The 22237-nt window shown below is 61.2% G+C and overlaps 1 protein-coding gene across 1 annotated transcript; it reads right to left on the bottom strand.

Annotated features, from left to right (window-relative positions):
* Nucleotides 1–425: 425 nt before the first annotated feature.
* Nucleotides 426–19551, bottom strand: NCAN (neurocan). The gene is made up of 15 exons (XM_055126186.1): nt 19421–19551; nt 14497–14576; nt 13476–13871; nt 12509–12683; nt 12299–12426; nt 11288–11581; nt 9858–10484; nt 8463–9731; nt 6769–6885; nt 5694–5807; nt 5388–5546; nt 5020–5102; nt 3215–3359; nt 2317–2499; nt 426–2221 (listed from the first exon to the last, which is right to left on the bottom strand). The coding sequence occupies exons 2-15, from the start codon at nt 14567–14569 to the stop codon at nt 2079–2081; spliced, it is 3906 nt and encodes a 1301-aa protein (XP_054982161.1). The 5' UTR covers nt 14570–14576; nt 19421–19551; the 3' UTR covers nt 426–2078.
* Between the last annotated feature and the right edge of the window lie 2686 nt (nt 19552–22237).

Below are 22237 nucleotides of genomic sequence, written 5' to 3'. Positions count from 1 at the left end.
ATTATCTCCAGCCCCCAGAAAGCGCCTCACACAGTCAGAAGCTCATCCTGTCACTGACCTCACGCAGCCACTGTGTTTGAAGGAAGCCCAGCTCTTCAGTCCGGTGTGTCCCCCATGCAGCCCACAATCTTGCCTGCCTCAGCTCTCTCCATTGCACAGACTGCGGGTGGCCACCGAGCAAATGAACCCAGTTCCCTCCAGCAAGCACCTCTCTGCTCTTCCTGCAGCCTGAAATGCTTCCCTCCACCATTAGATGCAGTCTGCCTCCTCTAAGAAGCCAACCCTGGTGACTGCCTCCCAAGGACCCGTCTCTCCTGTTCACTGCTGTCCCCCCAAGCACCCAGCATAAACACCCAACTCAGAATATCTGCTCCATGGGAATGGGCTGAGTGAGTGAAGAAAGGGGTCAGGAGGGGACAGGTAGGTCCAACTGTTAAAAAATTTTATTAAAATGTCCAAGAAGTACATTCATGTCCACAGTGACATCTGCCACAGACTCACGGGGCACTGTGGCTCATGGCAAACGAGCGCGGAGGGAGGCTTGCGTGCGCCGAGCACACGCTCCCACGCGCCATGCAGGCACACGCACTCACACCCCAAGGAGAGAACAAAAGACAAACCACCCACTTAAAAAATCTGGGGTTGCCCTCCCATGTGGAGCTGGCCTGGGGCCAGAAGGGCAGGAATCAGGACCCCCCATAGAAGAAAAGTCTGTGTGTGAGGTGGATGAAGAAAGATGCATTATTATTGTTACAGTTTCATTACCCCCCCAAAAAAAAAGGTATGCGCAAAGCAGGTCCCTGGGCAAGATGCGGGGAAAACAGGGGTGGTCACTGCGGGGAAGGATGGAAGATCATGTCAGGGGTCCACTTGGGTGGGGAGAGCACACTTGGGGGTCGCCCACCTCACCCCCTGGAACAGTACTGGAAGTCAAACAGAGGAGACTTCGCTCGGTCATGTAGGGATGGACCGTGCGGTCGCCAGGGGCAGGTGCTGGCATGGGCCCCACCGGACAACCCTCTGCTCCAAGCTGGCCTCCCCCAGGATGTGACCTGGCAGGCGGGGTGTGCTCCTTCGACCCCCTTACTACCCCTTCGTCCACTGCAGGGGGGTTGGGATACATCCCCAGGTGCTCCAGGCTGCTGCTCTGGGGCTGGCCGCGGGGCTGGGGCACCGGGCAGGTGGACCGAGCCCTGCCCCTGCCCCTTCGGCATGTCCCACATCTCGCCCAGACTCCGCTGGAGAGGATGGACCTTCCCGCCTGCAGTTCTATTCCTTCTCCTCCTGGGGGCGCACGTCCAGGCTGCGCAATGGCGCGGGAGGCAAGGCTAGGGCTAAGGAAGAGTGTGAGCCTTCCCTCCAGTCTGGGGTGGGGTGGGGACTCGGACAGGGGTACCGCTGGCAGGGTGGGAGATGGGCGCTGAGCTAGAAAACGGGGCACCCTGTGGGTGCGGGATGGAGGTTCGTTGTCTCCCTGAGTGATGGAGGGGGAAGAACTGTGGGCTGGCCCAGCCCGAAACCGCCTCCTGGAGCCCCCACCAACGAGCCACCAAACCGCAGCCCTGGACCGGCCCTTTTTCGGGGGAGTTAGGGGACGCTGAGTCCACACCGCTCCACGGCCCTAACCAAGGGCACCTGGGGGTGGGCCCTGCGACAAGGCGGTTAGCCACCTGGAATGCGGACGCGGTGCGGCCCCGAGGCAGCCCGGGTCACTGGAGGGACTCCCCGAAGTCCCCCACTGCCGAGGCACAGGGCCGTCGCTCCAGCCAGCTCTACCCCGGCATCTGCGAGCCCAGAGGGGTGGCAGAAGCGGCTCCCGGCGGGGCCTCGCTCCAGGGCTCCCCTAGCGCCAACTTCGGGTAGCGCGACCTCCGCGTGAGCACCTGCGAACGAGGGGGATGGGGCGGGGGGGGGGGTGCGGGGGGGGGGGGAAGATTTGTACAAAGGACAGAAAGTGGGGTCGGGGGCAGGGATCGGGACTCGGGCCCTCTGGTTGCTCTCTGGGTTCTGAGTGCCCTGGGAAAGAAGGTTCCGGAGCCCGCGTGCGGGAGCTTGTGCTTGCTCTGCCGGGCGGCGCGTCAGCAGAAGTTCTCTCCCTCCGGGTCCCAGTCCTCAGGCCGCCCGTGGCGTTTCCTGCGCTCCTGGCCGGGCTGGCGGTGGCGGTGTGGGTGGTGGTGCGGGTGGTGGCCGTGGTGGCGCCGCATGCGATGGGACCGTCTGGCTGCGGGGGCGGGACGTTGAGGGGAGAAGAGGTCAAGGCGCAGGGGTGAAGGGGGGCGCGGGAGCGGTGCCCTCCCTGCCTCCAGTGCTACTTACGCCTCGTGCAGACGATCTGAGGCCGCTCCCAGTGGCCATTGCTGCGACATCGTATCACGGCCACGTGGTGCTGGGCAAAGCCTGGGTGGCACTGGTAGCGAATGGTGGCGTGCACGTTGTACTTGGCTTTGCGGGCACCCACGGGGGAGGCATTCTCCACGGCCGGAGGGGGTCCACACAGCACTGCCCACAGAGAGGGGGGGACTGTCCTGATGGGGACACGCGGCCCTCTCCACGGCCCTCACCCTGTGACCCCTCAGGACTCCACAGCTTTGTCTCCTCCACCCAGACCCTCGGGCCCCTAGGGCACCCCTGTACCTGTGCTAGAGAGTGGGGGACACAGCCTGATGCTCAGAGGCCATGACCTGATGGTCAGTGAGTGCAGGTGGGCGCACCTGTGTCCTTATACATGTGGGGGCAGCTGTGCCTTGGAGCACATGTAGGAGATGGGGGAGGGAGGGAGAGGGTGTAGGTACGCTCTCTGTGCCCCACGGCATCGCTGTGTGTGGGATGGGCCCTGTGTGTGTCTGTCCCCGTGTGTTCCTCCCTGTGTGTCCATCCCATATGTCTGCCCCTGTGTGTCCATCCCGTGTCAGTCCCTATGTGTCTGCCCCTGTGTGTCCATTCCTGCAGATGGACACTGTCTGTCCTGTGTCAGTCCTTGTGTGTCTGCTCTGTGTGTCTGTCCTATGTCAGTCCTTGTGTGTCTACCCCCATGTGTCCGTGTGTCAGTCCCTGTGTGTCTGTCCTCATGTGTGTCTGTCCCTGTGTCCATCCCATGTCAGTCCCTGTGTGTCTGCCCCATGTGCCTGTCCCTGCATGTCCATCCTGTGTCATCCCAGTGTGTCTGCCCCTGTGTGTCTGTGTGTCTGTCCCTGCGTGTTGCTTGGGGGCATACCTGTGCCTTTCTCGCACACGTAGGGCAGCTTGTAGTTGCAGGGCACGTCATTCCAGAGCCCGCTTTCATGCGCCACCATCACTACACAGTCCTCCCCACCGGCAAAGAAGTTGTCAGGCTGCTTCTCTCTCCAGTTCTCATATTGCTGCGGGAAGGGGGGAGGCACTTAAGGCCCACTGCAGTGCTGGGGGTCTAACCGGGTTGTCCGCGAGCGAGGCCAGCACCTACCCCACCATCCCCTCTCCAGCCTTCATTTTTTATTTATTTATTTATCCCACCCAGAGGTGCTCAGGGCTCACCCCTGGCTCTGCGCTCAGGAATCACTCCTGGCGATGCTCAGAGGACCCTCTGGGGTGCTGGGGAATCGAACCCAGGTTGACCATGTGCACAGCCAACTCCCTCCCCGCTGTGCTAAGGCCAGAGCGCAGACGCAGTGCATGCAGGTGCCCTGGGCTCGATCCCCTGCACACCATGGGTCCCTGTTTAGTGCTGGGAGTGGCCCCTGAGCGCAATCTCAAAGCAAAATAATAAAAACAGGGGCTGGAGCGATGGCACAGCGGGTAGGGCATTTGCCTTGCATGAGGCTGACCCAGGTTCGATTCCCAGCATCTCATACGGTCCCCCGAGCACAGCCAGGGGTAATTCCTGAGTGGAAAGCCAAGAGTAACCCCTGTGCATCACCAAAAAAAGCAAAATAAAATAATAATAATAAAAACAAAAAGGTCCCTGGGTAAAGGGCTTCCTTGTGGGGGCGATGAAATGTTCTGGAATTAAATGGAGGTGGTGACTGCTCCATATTACCATGGTGCCCAGTGCTGTTTGGAAATAACTCCCTGTGGGCTGGGGGTGTGACTCAGTGGCAGAGAGCATGGCCTGCCTGTGGGCAGGTGGCCCGGGTTCCACCCCCACTGCCACAGGGCCTCTGACATGGCCCCACAGGAAGAAAAGATTTTTGGGGGGGTGGTGCTCAGGGCTTACTCTGGCACATATGGTGCCAGAGATCAAATAAGACACTGGTGGTGTGCAAGACAAGCACTCCTGTGGAAAAGATTTTTTTTTTTTTTGCTTTTTTGGGTCACATCCAGCGATGCACAGGGGTTACTCCTGGCTCTGCACTCAGGAATCACCCCTGGCGGTGCTCAGGGGACCATATGGGATGCTGGGATTCGAACCTGGGTCAGTCACGTGCAAGGCAACCCTACCCGCTGTGCTATTCCTCCAGCCCCACCTGTGGAAAAGATCTTTTTTAAAATAACAACAAAATGACTCATTGTGTGTCCTATGAATTTCATCCTCAATATTCTAGGGTCCACACTCTGCAAACGCTCAGGGCTTATACCTCGATCTGCGCTCAGGGCTCACTCCTGGCTGGGTTCTGGGGACCACATGGGGCACGGAGGTTGCAAGGCAAGATCCCTCCCCGCTGGACTGTTGCTCCAGCCCCTTATCCTCAATTTATGAGGTCCCTGCGACCTTGCTGGTATGGGATAGCGGTAGAGAAAGTGATTGGTGGTTTCTGAGGGGTTCTGGGGTCAGGATACAGGGAGGAGACACAGGGCACCTGGGTGCCTGTGTCTGTGGTGGGGTGCGTGGCTTTGCTCCATCCCTAGACCAGCAGCCCTGAAGCGGTGGTGGCTGAGATCTGCAGGCTGGGAGACCAGGAGGGTGGGGTGGGCTTGGGATACGGGGTGGGGGTTGGGGGGGCTCCTCTGCAGAATCCCCCAGGAGCAATTCGGCTCCCCAGGAAGGGGGACACCCCAGCTTGCGGGTGGCTGGCAGGGAAGAGGCTCTGTTGCCCCACTCACCAGTGCCGTGTTGTCCGTCCACTGGAAGTCCCGCTCCACTATCCGGTCATTCAGGCCTATCCATGTGTTCTCACGCCCAAAGCCTACAGGGCAGAGTGGAATCATGGGCGGGGTCGCTGTGGGCGGGCGTGGCCACACCCGGGGCTCCTGGTAGGTGGGCGTGGTAAATATATGGCCGAACCCCTGTGTGGCTTGGGGTGGGCACGGCCACGCCCAGGGGCTGGCAAGAGCAGGGTCCCTTTGCTCCACCCCTAGGCTGCAACCTCTGAAGCAGGGGTCCTGCTGTGGGGTGCAGGACCTCATTTCCCCTTTGCTCCCACCACCATCAAGCAGGGTCCCGTCCCGCCTCTCCCCTCCCAGATTCCTACTGTTAATGAAGTTGTGTTCCTCCTCTGAGTGCACGCTGGCCAGGTGGCCAGCTCTTCGTCGACAGTCCCTCTCGGCGTCCTCCCATGCCCGCCGGTGGGCGAAGTATCGGTAGCAATGTCCTTGGAACTTGTGCCAACCACGGTCACAGCCCTCAGTGTCTGGGCGGAGGAGGGGTGGGAGCCATTGCAGCAATGACCGGCCTCCAGAGATGGGAGAGGCCAAGGTCGTGTCTGGAGCACCTGTCCTTTATCCCCTCCCCGTTTGTTGGGTTGGGACCAGCCCCTCCCCATCCCCAGGGGCCGCACCTTTCTCGCATGAGCTGCCTCCATAGCTGGGGAGACAGAGGCAGACGAAGCCATTGACCTCATCGATGCATGTGCCGCCGTTCTCACAGGGGCTGGACAAGCAATCATCCACGTCTGCAGGGTCAGCAGGGCAGACATCAGAGCCCCGACTCCAAGGAACCCGCAAACCTGCCCAGGACCAGTCAGCGTCCCGAAGCCCTGGACAATGCTAGAACTCATGTGTGGACATGGGCAGTCCTCTGGTGGGGCCGGAAGTGGGATTCAGCCCATCCGACTTTTTTTTTTTTTTTTGCTTTTTGGGTCACACCCAGAAATGCTCAGGAGTTACTCCTGGCTCAGGAATTACTCCTGGCGGTGCTCGGGGGACCATATCAGATGCTGGGAATCGCCGTGTAATCGCCGGTAGGCAAATGCACTACCGGATGTACTATTGCTCTAGCCACCATCCAACATTAATATCAATTCATCAGTGCCCACTGGGCAGCTGAATCCAGGGTACAGACCCCCTGCTCCAAGACACAAGGCAGTCGGTCTCTGAGTTGCAGCATCCGGAGCGAAGAGGGAGAGGGAAGGATTTCTCAGAGGGTGGGGACACAAGGGGCTGGAGCAATAGCATAGCAGGTAGGGCATTTGCCTTGCATGCGGCCGACCCACGTTCAATTCCCAGCATCCCATATGGTCCCCTGAGCACCGCCAGGAGTAATTCCTGAGTGCAGAGCCAGGAGTAACCCCTGTGCATTGCCAGGTGTGACCCAAAAAGAAAAAAAAAAAGGAGGGTGGGGGACACGGGACCTGAGTATTTGCCAGGAGCCAGGGTGCTCAGATTTTGCTTCTGCCTCTGTGCTCAGAGATCACTCCTGGGGGTACTTGGGGGACCATATGGGGTGCCAGGGATCAAACCCAGGTTGCCCTCCCCACTGTCCTTTCACCCTGTCACTCCGGTCCCTCATTATCATTTCACGGCCTGTTGCAAACCCCATGTTAGCTTCGAGACAGGGCAAGGGGAGGGGCCAGAGGAGTCTGCGCCTGGACCAGGACCCTCGTCCAGGTAAGGGGGATCAATACAGGCACTGACCGATCTCACAGTTCTCGCCGGCGAAGCCCACTGCGCAGCTGCAGCCGTACATGGTGCCGTTGGCACTGCACGTGCCTCCATGGAGACAAGGGCTGTTCTCACAGGGGTCCAGGGGCGCTGCCGGAAGGACAGGCAGTTTGGTCGGAGGCCCTGTAGCCCCAGCCTCTCCCACTTCAGTGCCTGTTCCTACCCCTGGTGGCCTGGATGCTTTGTGGGGTCCACCCTGGAGCCCAAGATGAGAACCTATATCCCCCCTTCAACTGACCCTTGTTCCTGGCCAGAGCAGCACCCCCTGCCACTGTGGGGGGACCCTGGCACAGAGAAGGAAATCGCCATCCTCAGAGTCATGGAGTGGCCACAGTCCCTACGACCCATGTTTCTCTTGGGCTGGCAGTGTTGGGCTCAGGTGGAGTGACTCAGGGACTAATCTGGTTGTTCTCGGGAATCCCTCCGGCAGTGCTCAGGAAGCCCTAAGTGGTGGCGGGGATCAAAGCAGGGATGGATGGTGAACAAGGGCAGCACCCACAGCACTGAGTCATCTCTCTGGCCCTGAGATTCATTTCTGCTTCTCCTTGATGGGCGCCTCATAAGAAACTAAAGCTGTCCAGAGCCACAGAACAGGGTGAAGGTGCTGGTCCCTCCCTCAATATTTCATGGAGTTTCCCCAAGCACCGCCAGGAGTGACCCTTGAGCACAAAGCCAAGAGGAGCTCCTATCACACCATATGGGACCCCAACTCCCCCAAATAAAATAGAAGTGCATGCTTTCTCCGTCCCGCCAGCCACTTCCAGGGGCTTGGAGGTCACGGGCAGCTGACATGGTGGGACGGATGCTCTGGGGTCTCTGCTCAGAATCTTGGGCTCCCTCCTGTCTGGGCTCTCCAGGCGACTGAGGGGGGCAGCAGGACCCCAGTCCATGAGTCCCTGCACGTGTCAGCACATGCCTGGGAGGTGTGAGCCCCACCAGGTGGCCCGAGGTGGTGACGCCTGCCCACAGACTGGAGTGACTCAGTCTCTCTCTGCAGCTCAGGCTATTTTTGGCCTAATTAGCATTTCTGCTGCCTGAAGGAGGGAGGGGGCAGTGGCAGGGGTGAGGGCTGCAAGAAGAGACCCAGAACCCGGCCAGGGGCTGCCTGGACCCTGTGTCCCCCCAGAGCTGCTGTCCTGGGCGGTGTCCCTGCCCATCCCCCAGTGAGGGAGGGACACTGCACCCTCACTTTGCCGATCACAAAGCCCTTTCTCCTGGGCAGTTCCACTTAGGGTCTCTGTTCAGGCCCCTCCCTGTGCCCAAGCCCCTCAGTCTGCAGTGAGAGCAGAGTGGGGCAGTCGCTCGCCTTGTGCATGGCTACCCTGGGTTCGATTCCCGGCACTGCCCAGGGTCCCAAAAGCACTGCCAGGAGTGATCCCTGAGTGCTGCCGAGTGTGGCCCCCCAAAGAAGGATAGAACTTGACGGGCAAACAAAGAAGGACCAAGAAGGTTGCCCCCAGATTCTTCCTGCTTCCTACTCGCTGGAGGCCGCACTGAGCAGCCCAGCTCTGAGCTGACAGAGGACTTGGGGAGCTAAGATCACCCCCAAACCCATGCTTGGGCCAGCACCACCTCCTCCCTCTCCCAAGCGGCTGCGTTGGTTCTGGGGACCATCCGGGCCTCTCCAGCCGCCCTGCTCTGGGCTCCACCTCGGACAAGCAACTCACCCTCCTGGGCACTGCCGCTTGTGGGGGTCCCCAGTGGGACCAGCTCCTCGCCACTGGCTGTCTCCTCCCAGAAACCCTCTACATCGGGGCTTCCTGCCAGCACATCCAACTCCATGGTCCCTGGGCTCAGCGAGGCAGGCAACAGGGTGCCAGGGGAGTCCCCTGAGAAAGCAGACGTGGGCTCCTCCAAGCTCGCTGTGCGTGTGGAGTCGGGAGGAAGGAGGGTCGGCTTCCCTGGGGGGCTGCCCTGGGGCAGAGGGCCTGCAGTCCCCAGCACAACCTGTGTCCCCCGGGGCCGGGGTTCAGGGCTCTCCAGCTCCAGGGGGGGTGGGGAACTTGAAGAAGCAGCTGTAGCTATGACTGGGACCCCAACTGCATCCCTCGGGTCCAGGGACATGGGGGAAGTGCCTGTGGGTGTGTCTGCAGCCCCAGAAGCACGCGGTGTGGGGCCTGGGCTGCCTGCCAGCATCAAGGACCCCGGTTCCCCACTGTAACCAGCAGGTGGCCCTGCAGCTGTGGTCCAAGGCCCCAAATGCAAGGTGGCTCTGGGCATCAAGGATGCCCCACGCCCTCCAGAGGAGGTGGAGTTGGGGTGCAGGTCCGCCAGGTCTCGGGTGGGAAGTGAGAGCTCATCCACGGGGGCGGGAGATGAGGGGACTCCAGGATCAGAGGCAGCCGGGCTAGAGATGACATCCGTCACCTGCCCAGCCAGAGGAGCTGGGGGGCTGGTTCCCCCCTCACTCCCAGAGTCTGCCCTGAGGGGACTTGGACTGGCCTCAGCTGGAGGTTCCAGATCTGCCCACAAGGGTGCTGGGGAGCCCCCCACTTCCAGGCTGAGGGCCATTAAGGTTGTGGTCCCACTGGGGCTGGCTGGGCGAGAGGAGGGTGACAGGAAATGACCGCCTGCACCCACAGGGTCCTGGGTGCCAGCCCCAGGTTCTGAGGCAGTGGCCATGTCCTCACTGGGCCCCTCCACCCCGTGGGTCTCAGTGGTGACTGAGGCCGGCGGGGGTGGCAGGAGCCACAGTTTGGGAGCCCGGAGCATGGCCACGATGGGGAGGTCCGGAGAAATGACTGCCCCAGGAGCAGGGCTCGATGTTTCCGAGGGGCTGAGGGCCCAGGTAGGGGTGGGGCTGGCCACCTTCAGACCAGGGCCCCGGGTGGCCTCTGGATGCAGGTCAGTGGCCCTACTGGAGTCTGGGGGGCCGAGTGGGGCTCCAGTGGGGGGCCACAGCCAGGGCTCAGGGGGGCTCCTGTCACCAACAGAGCCTGTAAAAACCAAGCACAAGGATCAGTTTTGGCCCCGCACCGCGGGCATTGGGCGGGAGCGGGGAGGCGGGGTCAGAGCTTGGCTCAGAGCGCGTGCGCGGGAACTTCTGTGGGGGGCTGACTCACCAGATCTGGGGCCCTCCACCTCGTTGGTCAGCACGGCCCAGGGGTCTTCGCTCCAGCCACTCTCTGACGCAGCTCCCGTGGCCCTTGGGGGCTCCACATAGTTCCCCGCGGCCTCTGGGGCAGGAGCGTCCAGCGCCCCCTCTGGCCCCTGTTGGGGCTCCTGATGCTGAAAGTGACGTCCGTTCAACCCCTTGAAACGGCCCCTCTTCCTGGGCGGGGGGCTGGCTGGGGTCTCTTCTGTGTCTGGGCCTGCTGCCTGCACGCTGTGGGCATCAGGGGCCACACTGCTTGGCCACACGCGCCCGGCCACCTGGGAGAGCATGGAGGGCGGCGTGGGGACCCCCGGGGTGGAGTGGGGAGTGCCTGGGAGCTCTTGCTTCTCAGGCACCGTCATGGGTTCTTCCTCCCCACTGGACACCATCAACTCCCGGAAGTCCGGGGTGACCACCTCCGTCTCCTGGAGCCCTTTCTCCTCCTCTTCCTCTTCCTCCTCCTCTTCCTCCTCCTCCTCTGCGGGCAGGCTGGGCTCCAGTTCTCGGGCTGGGGGCCCTTCTGCAGAAAGTATCTCCCCCTCATCCCCAGAAGAACGGGGCTCTGGGTCTCCGTGTGGAGGTGTCAGGTGATGAGCTGAGGGGGAGGGGGGATGGAAGAGGCCGTGTCAACCGTGTCAAGCCCTGACATGCTGGGAAGTCCTGCCTGCGGTGGTGCTGGAGGTGGATTCTGGGACCCCGCGCCCGCCACCCAGAGAGGTGCCGAAGTTGCCACCCCCAGCGCACAACTCATGGGCAAGGCATAGGTGAGCCTGATGGAAGAAAGGGCAGGGATACACGTGGCCTTGGAACATAGGGAGAATCGAAGACGGAGGTTCTCGGGTCCTGGAGCTGCAGTGTACATCTGCCCGCCCCTTCCTGGGTAGCCAAAAGGTAGCACCCCCAGCAAGGGTCACCTAAGGGCGTGGCTCCGGGAACACCTGCCCGCTCCCTCCAAGGGTAGGTTTGTGGGCAAGGCCTTTGTGGGCGTGGCCTCATCGAGCAGGCTCTTCGGGGCGTGGCTTTGCTCAGTGCAAGTCCAGCAGCCAAATCAGAGCACAGCACGGGGGCGTGGCCTTCACCCAGGTGCCTGTTCTTGAGGACCCAGCCGCTCTGTGACCTCTTTCCAGGGTCAGGGATGCCCATTGTGGGCGTGTTCTTGGTGTGACCCACAGGGACCCTTCCATTGCGGGGTGTGGCCTCTGTCTCGCAGAGGGCCACCACCCAGGGGTCATTCCTGGCTCAGTGCTCAAAGCTTACCCTGGCAGTACGAAGGCAAGTGCCTTCACTGTTGTAGTGCCCCCTCCCAGGGGTACTCTTGGGGAGGTGGTCAGCACAGGACCCTCGCTCTGTGTATGGCCACCCTCTGGACATGCTCTCCACCCCATGCACCCCGCGCACCTCGGAAGCAGTAGGCATCGAAGCGGGCTGCAGGCGCCGGGAAGCCAGTGCGGTTGGCAAAGCGGTAAACCGTGCGCACGCCCGGGGCTGGACCCCCGCAGCGCCGCCGCGGGGTTTGGATCGGGTAGCGCACGCTGCCATCGGCTAGCCAGCCCGGGTCACACTGGTCCAGGCCCTCATGCCACGCCAGGTGCAGTTGCCCCACCGAGGCCAGCGTGGCACCCTGGCGACGGCACTGCGCACGCGCGCCGGCCAGTGTCAGGCGGCCGGCGGGGCCCACGTAGAAGACCTCACCTGTTGGGGGCAAGCGGGGGATGGGGGTGGTAAGGTGAGGGGCAGCTGGCGACCGCCTCCAGAGACACAAAAAGGATTCTCATTGCAACGAGTCCATCTTTGTGTTTTTGGTGTTGGCTTTGGTTTGGGGAGATGCTGGTTTGGGTTGTGGGGGATTGTGGATCACTCTCAGAGGTGTTGGAGAGGGGTGCGAAGGAATGAGCCACAAATGTTCCTGCATGCAAAGCATGCACTCCAACCCTTTGGGTCCCTGACTTGTTTTAATGAAGCTTCAGAGAAAGGCGGGGGGGCTCCGGAGGGCCTCTCTGAATCAGGTGGGGTTGGTAGTGCTTGGGAGTGGGGGTCGGTCATGCTGTCCTGGGGAGTCACCCAGGGCCTGAATGTGCAAGGCCTGTGCTTTAACTTCCCCCCATTTTTGTTTTTGGGTCACATCCAGCATTGTGCAGGGGTTACTCCTGGCTCTACACTCAGGCATTACTCTTTACAGTGCTCAGGGGACTCTATGCCAGGGTTGAACGTGGGTGTGCCATGTGCACGGCAAGCCCCCTCCTTTCTGTCCAAGCTCTGGGGGGGAGGGCATGCATTACCCCTCAGCTAATCACCAGAGATCAGAGGTGGAAGGTTCACAGAAGACAGAGCCAGGCAGGGACTTAGGGAGAGGTGGGTGGTGGGCAGGATAATGGACTGGGATGTGGGTCCTGGCAGCCCTGGACTTACCCCCCAGCTCCCGGGCAAAGCAATACACATCATAGAGTTCATGAGGGTCACGCCTGCCGTAGCTCCGCACCCCGGGAAGGCTGCTTCGGTCACCATAGCAACCAGGCCTCGACTGGGTGATGGGGTACCTGGCAAGGCAAGGAGGGATTCGGCATGCGGAGTCCTGGCCTGCATCCACCCCCATCGCAGGGCCCTCTGTCGGCTTCTCACCGGACAGTGCGGTCAGAGAGCCAGCCAGCATCACAGTTGTCCAGGCCATCCTCAAAGGCGGCCTGCAGATGGCGTGGGGCAGCAATGGTGGCCGAGCCCATGCGGCATGCCTCCCGGGCCTCGGCGAAGGTCAGTGCATAGCGGTCCCGGGCTGCCCGGTAGTGAAACACAACACCTATGGAGCAGACAATGGACAGATGAGGGGTGGGGGCTGTATCAATTCATTTAGAGCATAAGAGGGGCCAGAGCAATAGGACAGCATGAAGGGCAGTGGCCTTGCATGAGGACGACCTGGGTTTGATCCCCAGCATCCCATAGATCAGGAGTGATCCTTGAGTGCAGAGCCAGGATTACCCCTTGAGCATGATCACGAGTAGGTCCCCCCCAAAAAAATAATTGTTTTGAAGCAATAACCAGTGGTGATTAGGCCTTTGTCTTGGTTAGTCCTGCCGGCACTGGGGAGGGGGACATATGTGTGCAGGAATAGAATCCAGAATCTGCCCATGCGCCTTAATATCTATATGACCTCCCGGTCCCGGGTTCCTTTGTGATACAGAAACTTCCTTTTGCTTTTGTCAAAGTGGTCCCAGACTTAAGAGAAGGGCTAGGTGGTGGCTCCACTGTGAAGCTCGTGCCATACACCCATGAGACCAGGTTCGATGCCCAGCATTGGGGGGGAGAAAACCGGGCCACGGAAGCCCTTGAAACAGTACAGTGAAGCAGGTCAGAACAGAGGGACGAGGGCATCATCAGATCCAAAGACAATCAGCGGAGCCAGAGATGAGGCGGTGACCGAGAGGCCCCACCCCTTCGCGCCCACCCCCACAAGACCCGCCCTTCCGACTCCGCCCACCACGGGCCACGCCCCCAGCCCAACCCCACCCAGATCCTGCCCCTCCCAGACTCGCCCCTTCTGGTACCTTCCCTTCCAGGCCCACTCCTGCTTCCCCTCCGCCTTGCCACTTACCGGTCACCTCGAGGGGCACGAGGTCCTGCTCATCGTCGATGCCCCGCACCACTTGGCAGCTGTAGAGGCCCGAGTCGCTGGCGCGCAGGGGCCCCAATAGGAGCGTGGCGTTGGCTCGATGCCGGGGGTAGGCTGGCAGCGACACGCGGCCCTGCCAGCCCTTGGCCACGCGCACGACGTTGTCCTTGGCCACCAGGATGGGTGTGTCCTGCCGCTGGCCAGATGCCGTGCGCACCTTGGTCCATTTGATGCGGGGCGCCTCTCGACTGGCGTCGGGCCGCGGCCGCACGACGAAGAGGCAGGGCAGAGCCACCAGCTCAGCCAGCGCAGCGCGCACCGGCCCAGGGCCCAGCTTCTGCAGGTAGAGTCCTTTGTCTGCGCTGCTACTCTGGGTGCCTGGGGGCGGGGAGTGGGAGGGGGCCTGGCTCAGGGACGTGGGCCAGCACACTGTCCCTCACTGGACAGAGAAGGCCACACGGGGAAGCTGCTCAAACCCACCACTGAAAATCAGCCCGTTGGATTTTCAGAACTTTCTGCAGCAGTAGCCAACTTAATGTCTTTGGTTGGGGGGAGGGCGCTGGTTGAGGAAACTGAGGCTCAGAGACATCACAACTGGTCTGATAACCCAGAGCAAAACAGAGGGATTGGAAGCAGAGCTGGGCATACGGAGGGCCCCGAGCGCCGCCTGCCCACCCTGGCATGCAGCCCCAGCGGGCTATGGCAGGAGCCTCCTGTTTCTCCCCTGTTCCCTCTGTTCAGCTCACCTCAGCCAAAACCTGCAAGGCAGGAACCTCTAGCCTGGGCTGGCAAGTACTAAAAATAACTCTCAGGTGCCTTGTTCACTTTTGACTGTTCAAAGACCTTTTTCATCTATTCCTGTTTTCTTCTCCAGAATAACCCAGGGAATCAGTGGAGAAAGCACGCCAGTTAGGGACAATGCCCGTCAGCCCCACATCCCAGCCTCTAACTCTTACACACACATGCACACACACACATGCATGCATACACACAAATCAATGACCTGGTTCTGCAGCCTCCAAGAGCAGTGTCTGTAGCATCAGCAGGCCCAAGGCCCAGACCCACAGGGCCCCCATCCTGGACCTGGAGGGAGAAGCAGAGGGATGGATGAGCGGTCATGAAGTCCCTGTTTTTGACTAGGCCCAGTCCCGCCGCCCCTTGCACCTCCCCTGCAGATCAGGAAACCACGGCTCAGAGAGTCCAGTGACTCCCTTGGGGTCACACAGCCAGTGACCACCAAGCCAAGCTGGGATTTGGACCCCGATGCCCAGCACTCACTGTGGGAAAAGCAGACCCGAGGCTCTCACTGCCCGCTCTTTGGCTGTGTGACCCAGCACGCCCTGAGCAGCCCTGGCAGGGCCTCAGTCTTCACAGATTGGAGTGAAGGAATGGGCATGAGCTGATGAGGCCAGCTCAGCCATTGCACGAAATGCTCAGGTGACCTGCGGGAAGGGCTACATCTCAGCCGCTGACACTGTTGCATTAGGTCTGATGTGGACATGCACAAGATCAAAACCCCAATATTCTGGGAATGGCCAGAGAGCTCCAGGGTGGGGTATGTGCCTGCACAAGGCCCCAAGTTTATTTTTATATATTTTGGCCCCAGCTGGCGGTGGCGGTGCTCAGGGCTGATTCCTGGCAGGGATTGGGTCCCCTATTCAATGTTAAGAAGCAAATAGACGCTGGCCACCTGCAAGGCAAATGCCCTGAGCCCTGTGCTGTCTCTATGGCTCCAAGGCTGCAGGGCCGGCAAGGTCCCCAGAACCTCCTGGATGGGATGGTTCATGGCTCCCAGCACCATTGGCTTTATTTTATTTTTTTGTTTTGGGGCTTTACCAGGCAATTCTCAGGACTGACTCTTGGCTCTATGCTCAGGGATCACAGCTGGTGGGGCTCAGGAGACCCTATGGGATGCCGAGGATCAAACCCCAGCCGGATGCCTTCAAGGCAGATGTCCTCCCCGCTATCCTGTTTCTCCAGCCCCATCTGCTAGTTTTACTCAGCATCCATTTGCTGGGCCTGAGCAATGACCAGTGCTGGATTGACCTCCAGGCCCCTGGGGCATGCATGGGAGCCCCCTCATCCCTGCAAAACAGTGTTTAAGAAGACTGAGCGGGAGCTGGAGCGATAGCACAGCGGGTAGAGCATTTGTCTTGCATGCGGCCGACCCGGGTTCGATTCCCAGCATCTAATATGGTCCTCCGAGCACCGCCAGGAGTAATTCCTGAATGCATGAACCAGGAATAACCCCTGTGCATTGCTGGGTATGACCCAAAAGGAAAAAACAAAAAAAAGACAGCGGCCACAGAGAGGTGGGAGGGCTGAGTGCACATCCTTGTGCTGAATGGTCCCACTAAGCTTCCAGAAATGACCCCCAAGCACAGAGCTCAGGGAGTAGCCCCTGGCCACTGAGGGAAGTGGCCAGAAAAAGAAGACACTTTTTGGAGGATCCCACACCCAGTTATGTTTAGGGCTGTCCCTGGCTCAGTGCTCGAGAACCAGGGAATGTGGTGTCAGGATCCAACCAGGGCACTAACCAATGTGCTCTGGCCCTGAGTCCTCTCCCGACTCCTCATGACACCTCCTTAACTCCAGTGCCCACCAGGCCCGCTAACCAGCCTTGAATCCGGGCCTTGCTGGCTGGCACGATTCTCAGCTTCAATTCCAGGACGTGGTTGTCGCCAAGATTCTATTCTTGGCTCCCGGGATTTTTTTTTTTTGAGGCGATGCCAAGTCCCAGCTGTAGGCAGGGGCCTTGCCCCAGCCCACCCCACTCTCCCTGGCCCCCCCCTCTACCCGGTGGAGCTGCCTTGGGGGACTTGTGGGCCTCGGGCAGCAGGCACAGTCTCCAGCGCCCACGCTATATCAAGCAAACCCCGTGATGGACGCGGGGCCTCGGCTGTGCCTGCCCAGACCCCATGTCCCTGCAGAGACCAGAAATCCAGCCTCCAGCCAGCGCCATGGAGGCCCATGGAAATCAGAACTTCACCCAGACACCAGCTCCTGTGCCCCCTCTAAGGCTTGCACCCCCTAAGAAAGGTAATGTGGATGGGGTCAGCACCGACCCCCCGGTGGGCTCTGTCCATGGTGCTGAAGCCTGCAGCCGGTGACCAGGAGCGCTGGCTCCGCCTCTTCTTGCAGAGCCACTCAACCCCAGGAATCAGAGAGGGCTTTCAGTATGCCAAGGCTGCACAGCAGGGCAGAGTCCTGTCCTGGGATGGTGCCCCCTGCCACTGTCTTGTCAATGTCTGTGTCTCCGCTTCCCTCTGGGGCATCTATAGATTCCTGCTCAGGGCCTGAACAACTATGGGGTCCGAGAGGGCTGTTCTAGCCGAACACCGTCAGGTCCCAGGGTGACCTCATGTGATGAGGTCAGAGGATCCTCTTGCTTTCCCTCGCCCCTCTGTCTTTGTCTCTCTGTCTCTCTGTCTCTCTCCCCACACACAGGTATGCTTCAGATCTGGCACTGCTCCCTGGACTCAGTATGGCCCCAGACACTCTACTTAAAGCTCTCTGTGCCTCAGTTTCCCCACCTCTAAAACAGGGATCAACTGGCACATACCTCAGAGGTTCTTTTTTTTTTTTTTTGGTCTCTTTTTGTTTGTTGGTTTTTGGCCACACCCGGCAGTGCTCAGGGCTTACTCCTGGCTCTGCACTCAGGAATCACTCCTGGCAGTGCTCAGGGGACCCTATGGGATGCTGAAGATTGAACCCAGGTCAGCTGCGTGCAAGGCAAACGCCCTCCCCACTGTCCTGTTGCTCAGGTCCTCAGAGGTTCTTGTGAGAAAGGAAAGAGCTCAGGCTTGTCCGGTCCCAGGAACCCTGGAATCCCCTTGGGGTTGGGACACTGTATGGCAGTTCCAGGTTTTGGTGCAGCCCCCGCCCCCGTCCATCAGACACACTCATCCCCTTCACTGGCGTCCTCACACACCTGCACCCCCTTCTCTTAAAACACCTCTACTGGAGGGAAGCCAGAGGTGAGCACTGACACAGCTGCAGAGGGCCTGGGCCCCTCGTGAATAATGCAGGAGCTCATGCATATGCAATCAGGGGGCTGCCTGGAGGAGGAGGAGGAGGGGCAAGGTGGGGGCTGGGCTGCACAGAAGGGAGGGAATGTGTGTGTGTGATGTGTGTGTGTGTGTGTGTGTGTGTGTGTGTGTGTGAGAGAGAGAGAGAGAGAGAGAGAGAGAGAGAGAGAGAGTGAGAGAGAGAGAGACATCTTTCCCCAGACCACCCTCCCCACTCCTTGGCATCGTGTGTGGGGGGAGGTGAGTGCCAGGAGCATTCCTATGTGCCTGACACTTCAGGGTGCTGTGTCCAGGGACACTGGTGAGGAGGTGCCCTGTGGGGTGCCTGTCTGTGCTCTGGGTGGAGCTGGTGATTGGAGTGGATGTGGCTGCCCCAGGCAGGAGCAGCGACATGTGTCTCGGGGCGGGAGCCGGTAGGCCTGTCTGGGTTCTGGGCATGTGGAGGAAGGGAAACCAGACCGACCCCCAGGGGACCTGCACCCCTGCCCCTGTCCCCCACCCTGTCAGCTTCCAACTCTGCCCACGGCCAGTCATGTAAAGATGCTCTGGGTCCCCAGGGCGAGCGCACACCCCAGACAGCCCCAAGACCCCCGGCGGCTTCCACTCGCGGTGACACTAACAAAGAGACAATCCGGGCATGGCGCCGCGCTCCCCGCACCCGGCGCACACCAGCTGGGAACGTGGCCCTGGGGACTGGCTGGTGTCCCTCCTCTGGCCACCCGGCGACATGGCCCCGACACAAGTTCCTGACAAAGACACCCCTCCACATCAGACTCCCTGGGAACCCCGACCCCCAGCAGCCCCCAGGCACAAAGCCCCCCCTGCAGAGGAGGCGCCCCTTCCTGGGGCGATGTCAGCTGGGTCCTGGGGTCCCACACAGACTCCCCCTCCCCCTTCCTGGGGCCCAGCGCCAGCCCCCTCCTCTGCCTGGCGGTCTCCCATTCACACTGTTGAGGAACAAAGCCGGTGTGCCTGGCTGGGGGTCCCAGCCCCCCACTTCCCAGCGCCTGTGTCCCCAGACCAAGCCAGAACCTTCACACAGGTCCTTAGAAGCAGATGAGACTGAAGGAGAGAGGGTGGGGTTTCCTCAGGGAGGGAGGACCTGGCTAAAAGTGGAGGTCCCCCAGACTGCCTCTTGCGGGGGCTGGGTGCCCCCACTGGTCCAGAAGCTCTGTAGTGGATGTCACAGGGGGTTTGCACCTAACATTCACTCTGGAAGCCCAATGTGCTCCCTGGAGCAGGCAGCACCCCAATTCCAGGTCCTGGGCAAGCTGAGGACCCCCCAGGGATGGAGCCCCCCAGAGCTTCTTCCCTTACTCAGACCACGGCAGTGACTACCCAGGGCCAAAAGAGCAGGTCGGGCGCCCTTCCCCCGAGGTGTTCAGGGTGTTCAGACCCCCCCACACCAGCTGCCAGGCTGATCTGGGGGGCCCCCTCCCCGCTGCAGCCCAGCCGGAATCCAGTCCTCCATTCATCTGCAAATTGGGAATCCCCACTTAAAACCCCGGGGTGTCTCAGCTCAGACGCCCGGGTACTCTGTTCTGGAGTCCTGCATACAACATGTGGGTGTCCCCCGCTTCTCAGCACCGGGCGCCCCTCCTCTGGGTCTGGTACCCAGCGCCCCCTCCCCAATTCTGAGAGACCCAGCCCAGCCAGCCGGGACCCATCCCCACCTCGGGATGCTGGCTCCTAGTTCCTCCGACAACCTCCCCTCCCATCACCGGTGGTGTCCCGCTGACTTTCCCGGGGGCCCCTCCCGTCACCCCGGGGGGTTCCCCCCTCCGCCCCCTGCCCATTCTGGGTTAGGGGGGCTTCTCTGATCCCTAATGCAGGACTCCGTTTTCAGATCCCGAGGACTGCTCCCCGCCGCGCGACACCCTCCCTACGACGGACCCCCACCTGGTTCCTAGCTCGGACGCATCGCGGGGCGCTCGGCCGCCGGCACAAAGGACGCGGCTCGGCCCGCGCGGCACCGGGTCCAGCCCCGCGCCCTGCGCTCCGCTCGCCCGCGCCGCCGCGCGCTTATAAAGGGGCCGCCGGCCGCGCTGCGCATGCGCCCCCGCCCGGAGGCCGCTGCGGGAAGGAAGGGGCGCCTTGACCGGACCCCCGCGCCGCCGCCCACTGCCCTTCCGGGCGCACCCCGCCCCACGCCCCGCCCGTTGCCCCAGGAGCCCCGGTGCGGGTCTCCTGATGCCTGGTAGTTGCATCGGCTTCATCTTACAGATGGGGAAACTGAGTCCCAGGAGAAGTCGCTCCCACAAGTCACGCAGAGCGAGAGCGGAAGGGCAGCGCCGGGGTCTTGCTGGACACTCTAAGGTTCAGGGTGGCAGCGGGAGCCCGAGAGGGCACCACTGTCTGGACACAGTGCTGGATGGAGCCCTGGGCTCTGCCCGGCCCGGAATTTAGAGCCTGGTGTAGCCCCTGAGCACCTCGGAGTGTGGCCTCAAAACAAAAGGAAAGAAACAGAAGAGGTTTGGGTTCTTTGTCGGGGTGCAGGCAGCCGGCAGGTGCTTTGCCAGGACCCACCCGCCACGCCAGCGGTGCTCAGGACTGACCCCTGGCGGTGCTCAGGGAACCATGTATGGTAGCGACAGGGAAGCGGGATGGCACCGTCGCCTCACCTCCTGGACTCCGCTGCCCACCTTCCAGCGGGAAAGCTAGGCAGGGGTAGGACTTCCTGCCTGAGGTTGTGCAATAGGGTGGGGCTAGGCAGGGGGCCCAGGTCTCTGACTTCAGACCCCTATCCCTGTTCTTGCCGGACCCCAGCCCCTGGACTGTGCAGGGCTGAGCTAAGAGGGGCTGGCCTGTGGCCCGGGGGCGGGCCGTTGCCCGGGGCTTCCGAGAGGCTCCCTGGCCTGGGAATCAGAGGCCTCAAAGAGCCATTTACAGGCCGGAGCTGGCACAGGGACTTCGATACCTCTTGGTCCCCCAGGTTGGGGCCCTGCCAGGGCTGCAGCCAGTGGGGGTTGGGGAACAGGGCAGATCAGAGAGGTGGATTTCCGCACACGAGCGGGGCCCAGGTAACTCTCATCCAGACTCAGTTCATCCATCATACATGTCACATCACCGACACCCCTTAGATAGGCAGGACCCACTGTCCTCTGGTCACACACCCTCACCTGGCCGCAGGCGGCCTCTCTGCCCACACACCTTGCCACACCTCCTTACTTCTTACGTGACCACGCCCCGAGGCCACGCCCACAATTAGTCACGCCCACACCCGTCCACAAGGCTGAACGCTTTCTCCTACGCCCTGGGCCCCGCTGCCCAAGCGACTGTCCACCTTGCCCACGCCATTCACGTGAGGGCACCTTCGCAGGATGAGCGCCTGGCACAGGTCAGCGCATAGCACTCTCTCGTCCCTCTCGTGCGCAGAGTCCCCTCAGTCCCCTGGGCTCCTCTGCTGTCAGAGTTCAGCACCTGGGAGGGACGGTCCGCTGGAGACCCCAAGGAGACACACCCGGGCCTACTGGACTCTCCTCACTGGGGACTCCTCAGCTAATCGCTCTTCCTAGCTCCCAGACTCGGGCAGGGGGTAAAGGAAAGGAGGCAAATTCTGAACCCAGGTTGGATTGGGGCTCAAATCTCTCCAAGGACAAATGACTTTGCCTCGGTTTCCCTCTGTGAACCAGAGGCGCCTGTGTCTCCCAGAGCTCCTGCCCAGTCTGAGTGTTTGGGGGGGGCGGGGGGACCCAGGGCCTGTGGGTTCTCTCTCAGGCAAATGAATGGGCCACTTTTGGCTGCCCCTGCTGGGAGCCAGGGCTGCTAATTCCCTGGAGAAACAGGCCTCTCATTCATGCCAGGCGCCGGTGGGGTGAGGAGGCAGGAAGGGGTGCAAGCTGGCCCCCTCCCGGTTGCCAGGCGGTTTCCTGTTCCTGGGTGTGGGGGGGAGGGAGACGCTGAGCTTTATGGGAGCCTGGGCTGAGCTGCTGCAACCTTAGCTGTGGAGTCAGGTGCCACAGCCTACACATGATTTGTGTAGGTGTGTGTCAGTCCCCAGCCAAGGATGTTTCTGCGATCCCAGAGCTGAAGCTGCCCTGTCTCAGAGATGGCACAGTGGTTAGGACACAGGCCTCGCATGTGCACATGTAATCGATGTCTGTTCAATCCCTGGCACTGCAGGGTTCCTTGAGCATCACCCTGAGTGATCCCTGAGTACCACCTGGTGTGCCCCTGCCCCCGCAAACACACACACACACACACACACACACACAAACCAGCAAATCCCTATCATGGGAGGAAATAAAGCTCAGAGGTATTATGGGGTTCGTTGGAGGTCACACAGCCTGCCTGCTGCCTGCTGCCCGGCCAGGACGTGAAGATTCCAACACTTGCCAGCTTCTCTGCTGGTATGAGGGTGTCTCCTGCACCCCCAGCCCCCCTGGGCCCAGAGTGGCATCTGAATGACAAGCCCAACAGGAAGTGCTGGCAGACCTTTGGTCGGCCCAGTTTCCCAGCCAGCCCCCCCTTTCTGCAGTGGGCTTGGACTGTCGCTCAGAGGATGTCAAGGGTGCCCCCCTCCCAGTCCTTCAAAGGGACTGGATCCCAGAGCATTCAGCTGGAGCCAGGAGCACTGCCCTGCCAGAGCGGGCTGCCTGGGAACCTCCATTCATGCAGCGCAGATGGGGTGCCGCCCTTCTTCGGCACCTCCATGGCGGCTCGGGGCCAGAGGGATCTGCTCCACATCCTGTCTGCAGATTCATGACCTTCTAGTCA

Source organism: Sorex araneus, chromosome 2, assembly GCF_027595985.1.
Source record: "Sorex araneus isolate mSorAra2 chromosome 2, mSorAra2.pri, whole genome shotgun sequence".
NCBI classification, from domain to species: domain Eukaryota; kingdom Metazoa; phylum Chordata; class Mammalia; order Eulipotyphla; family Soricidae; genus Sorex; species Sorex araneus.
This window is presented reverse-complemented; position numbering and strand designations above follow the sequence as displayed.

Coding starts and splice junctions, on each gene's coding strand:
- NCAN (XM_055126186.1), bottom strand. CDS start 14,569: ATGGGGGCCCTGTGGGTCTGGGCCTTGGGCCTGCTGATGCTACAGACA. Junction 3,360..5,019: donor GGACGGACAACACGGCACTG/GTGAGTGGGGCA, acceptor CCCTTCCCGCAG/CAATATGAGAACTGGAGAGA. Junction 2,500..3,214: donor CGTGTGCGAGAAAGGCACAG/GTATGCCCCCAA, acceptor CTCTGTGGGCAG/TGCTGTGTGGACCCCCTCCG.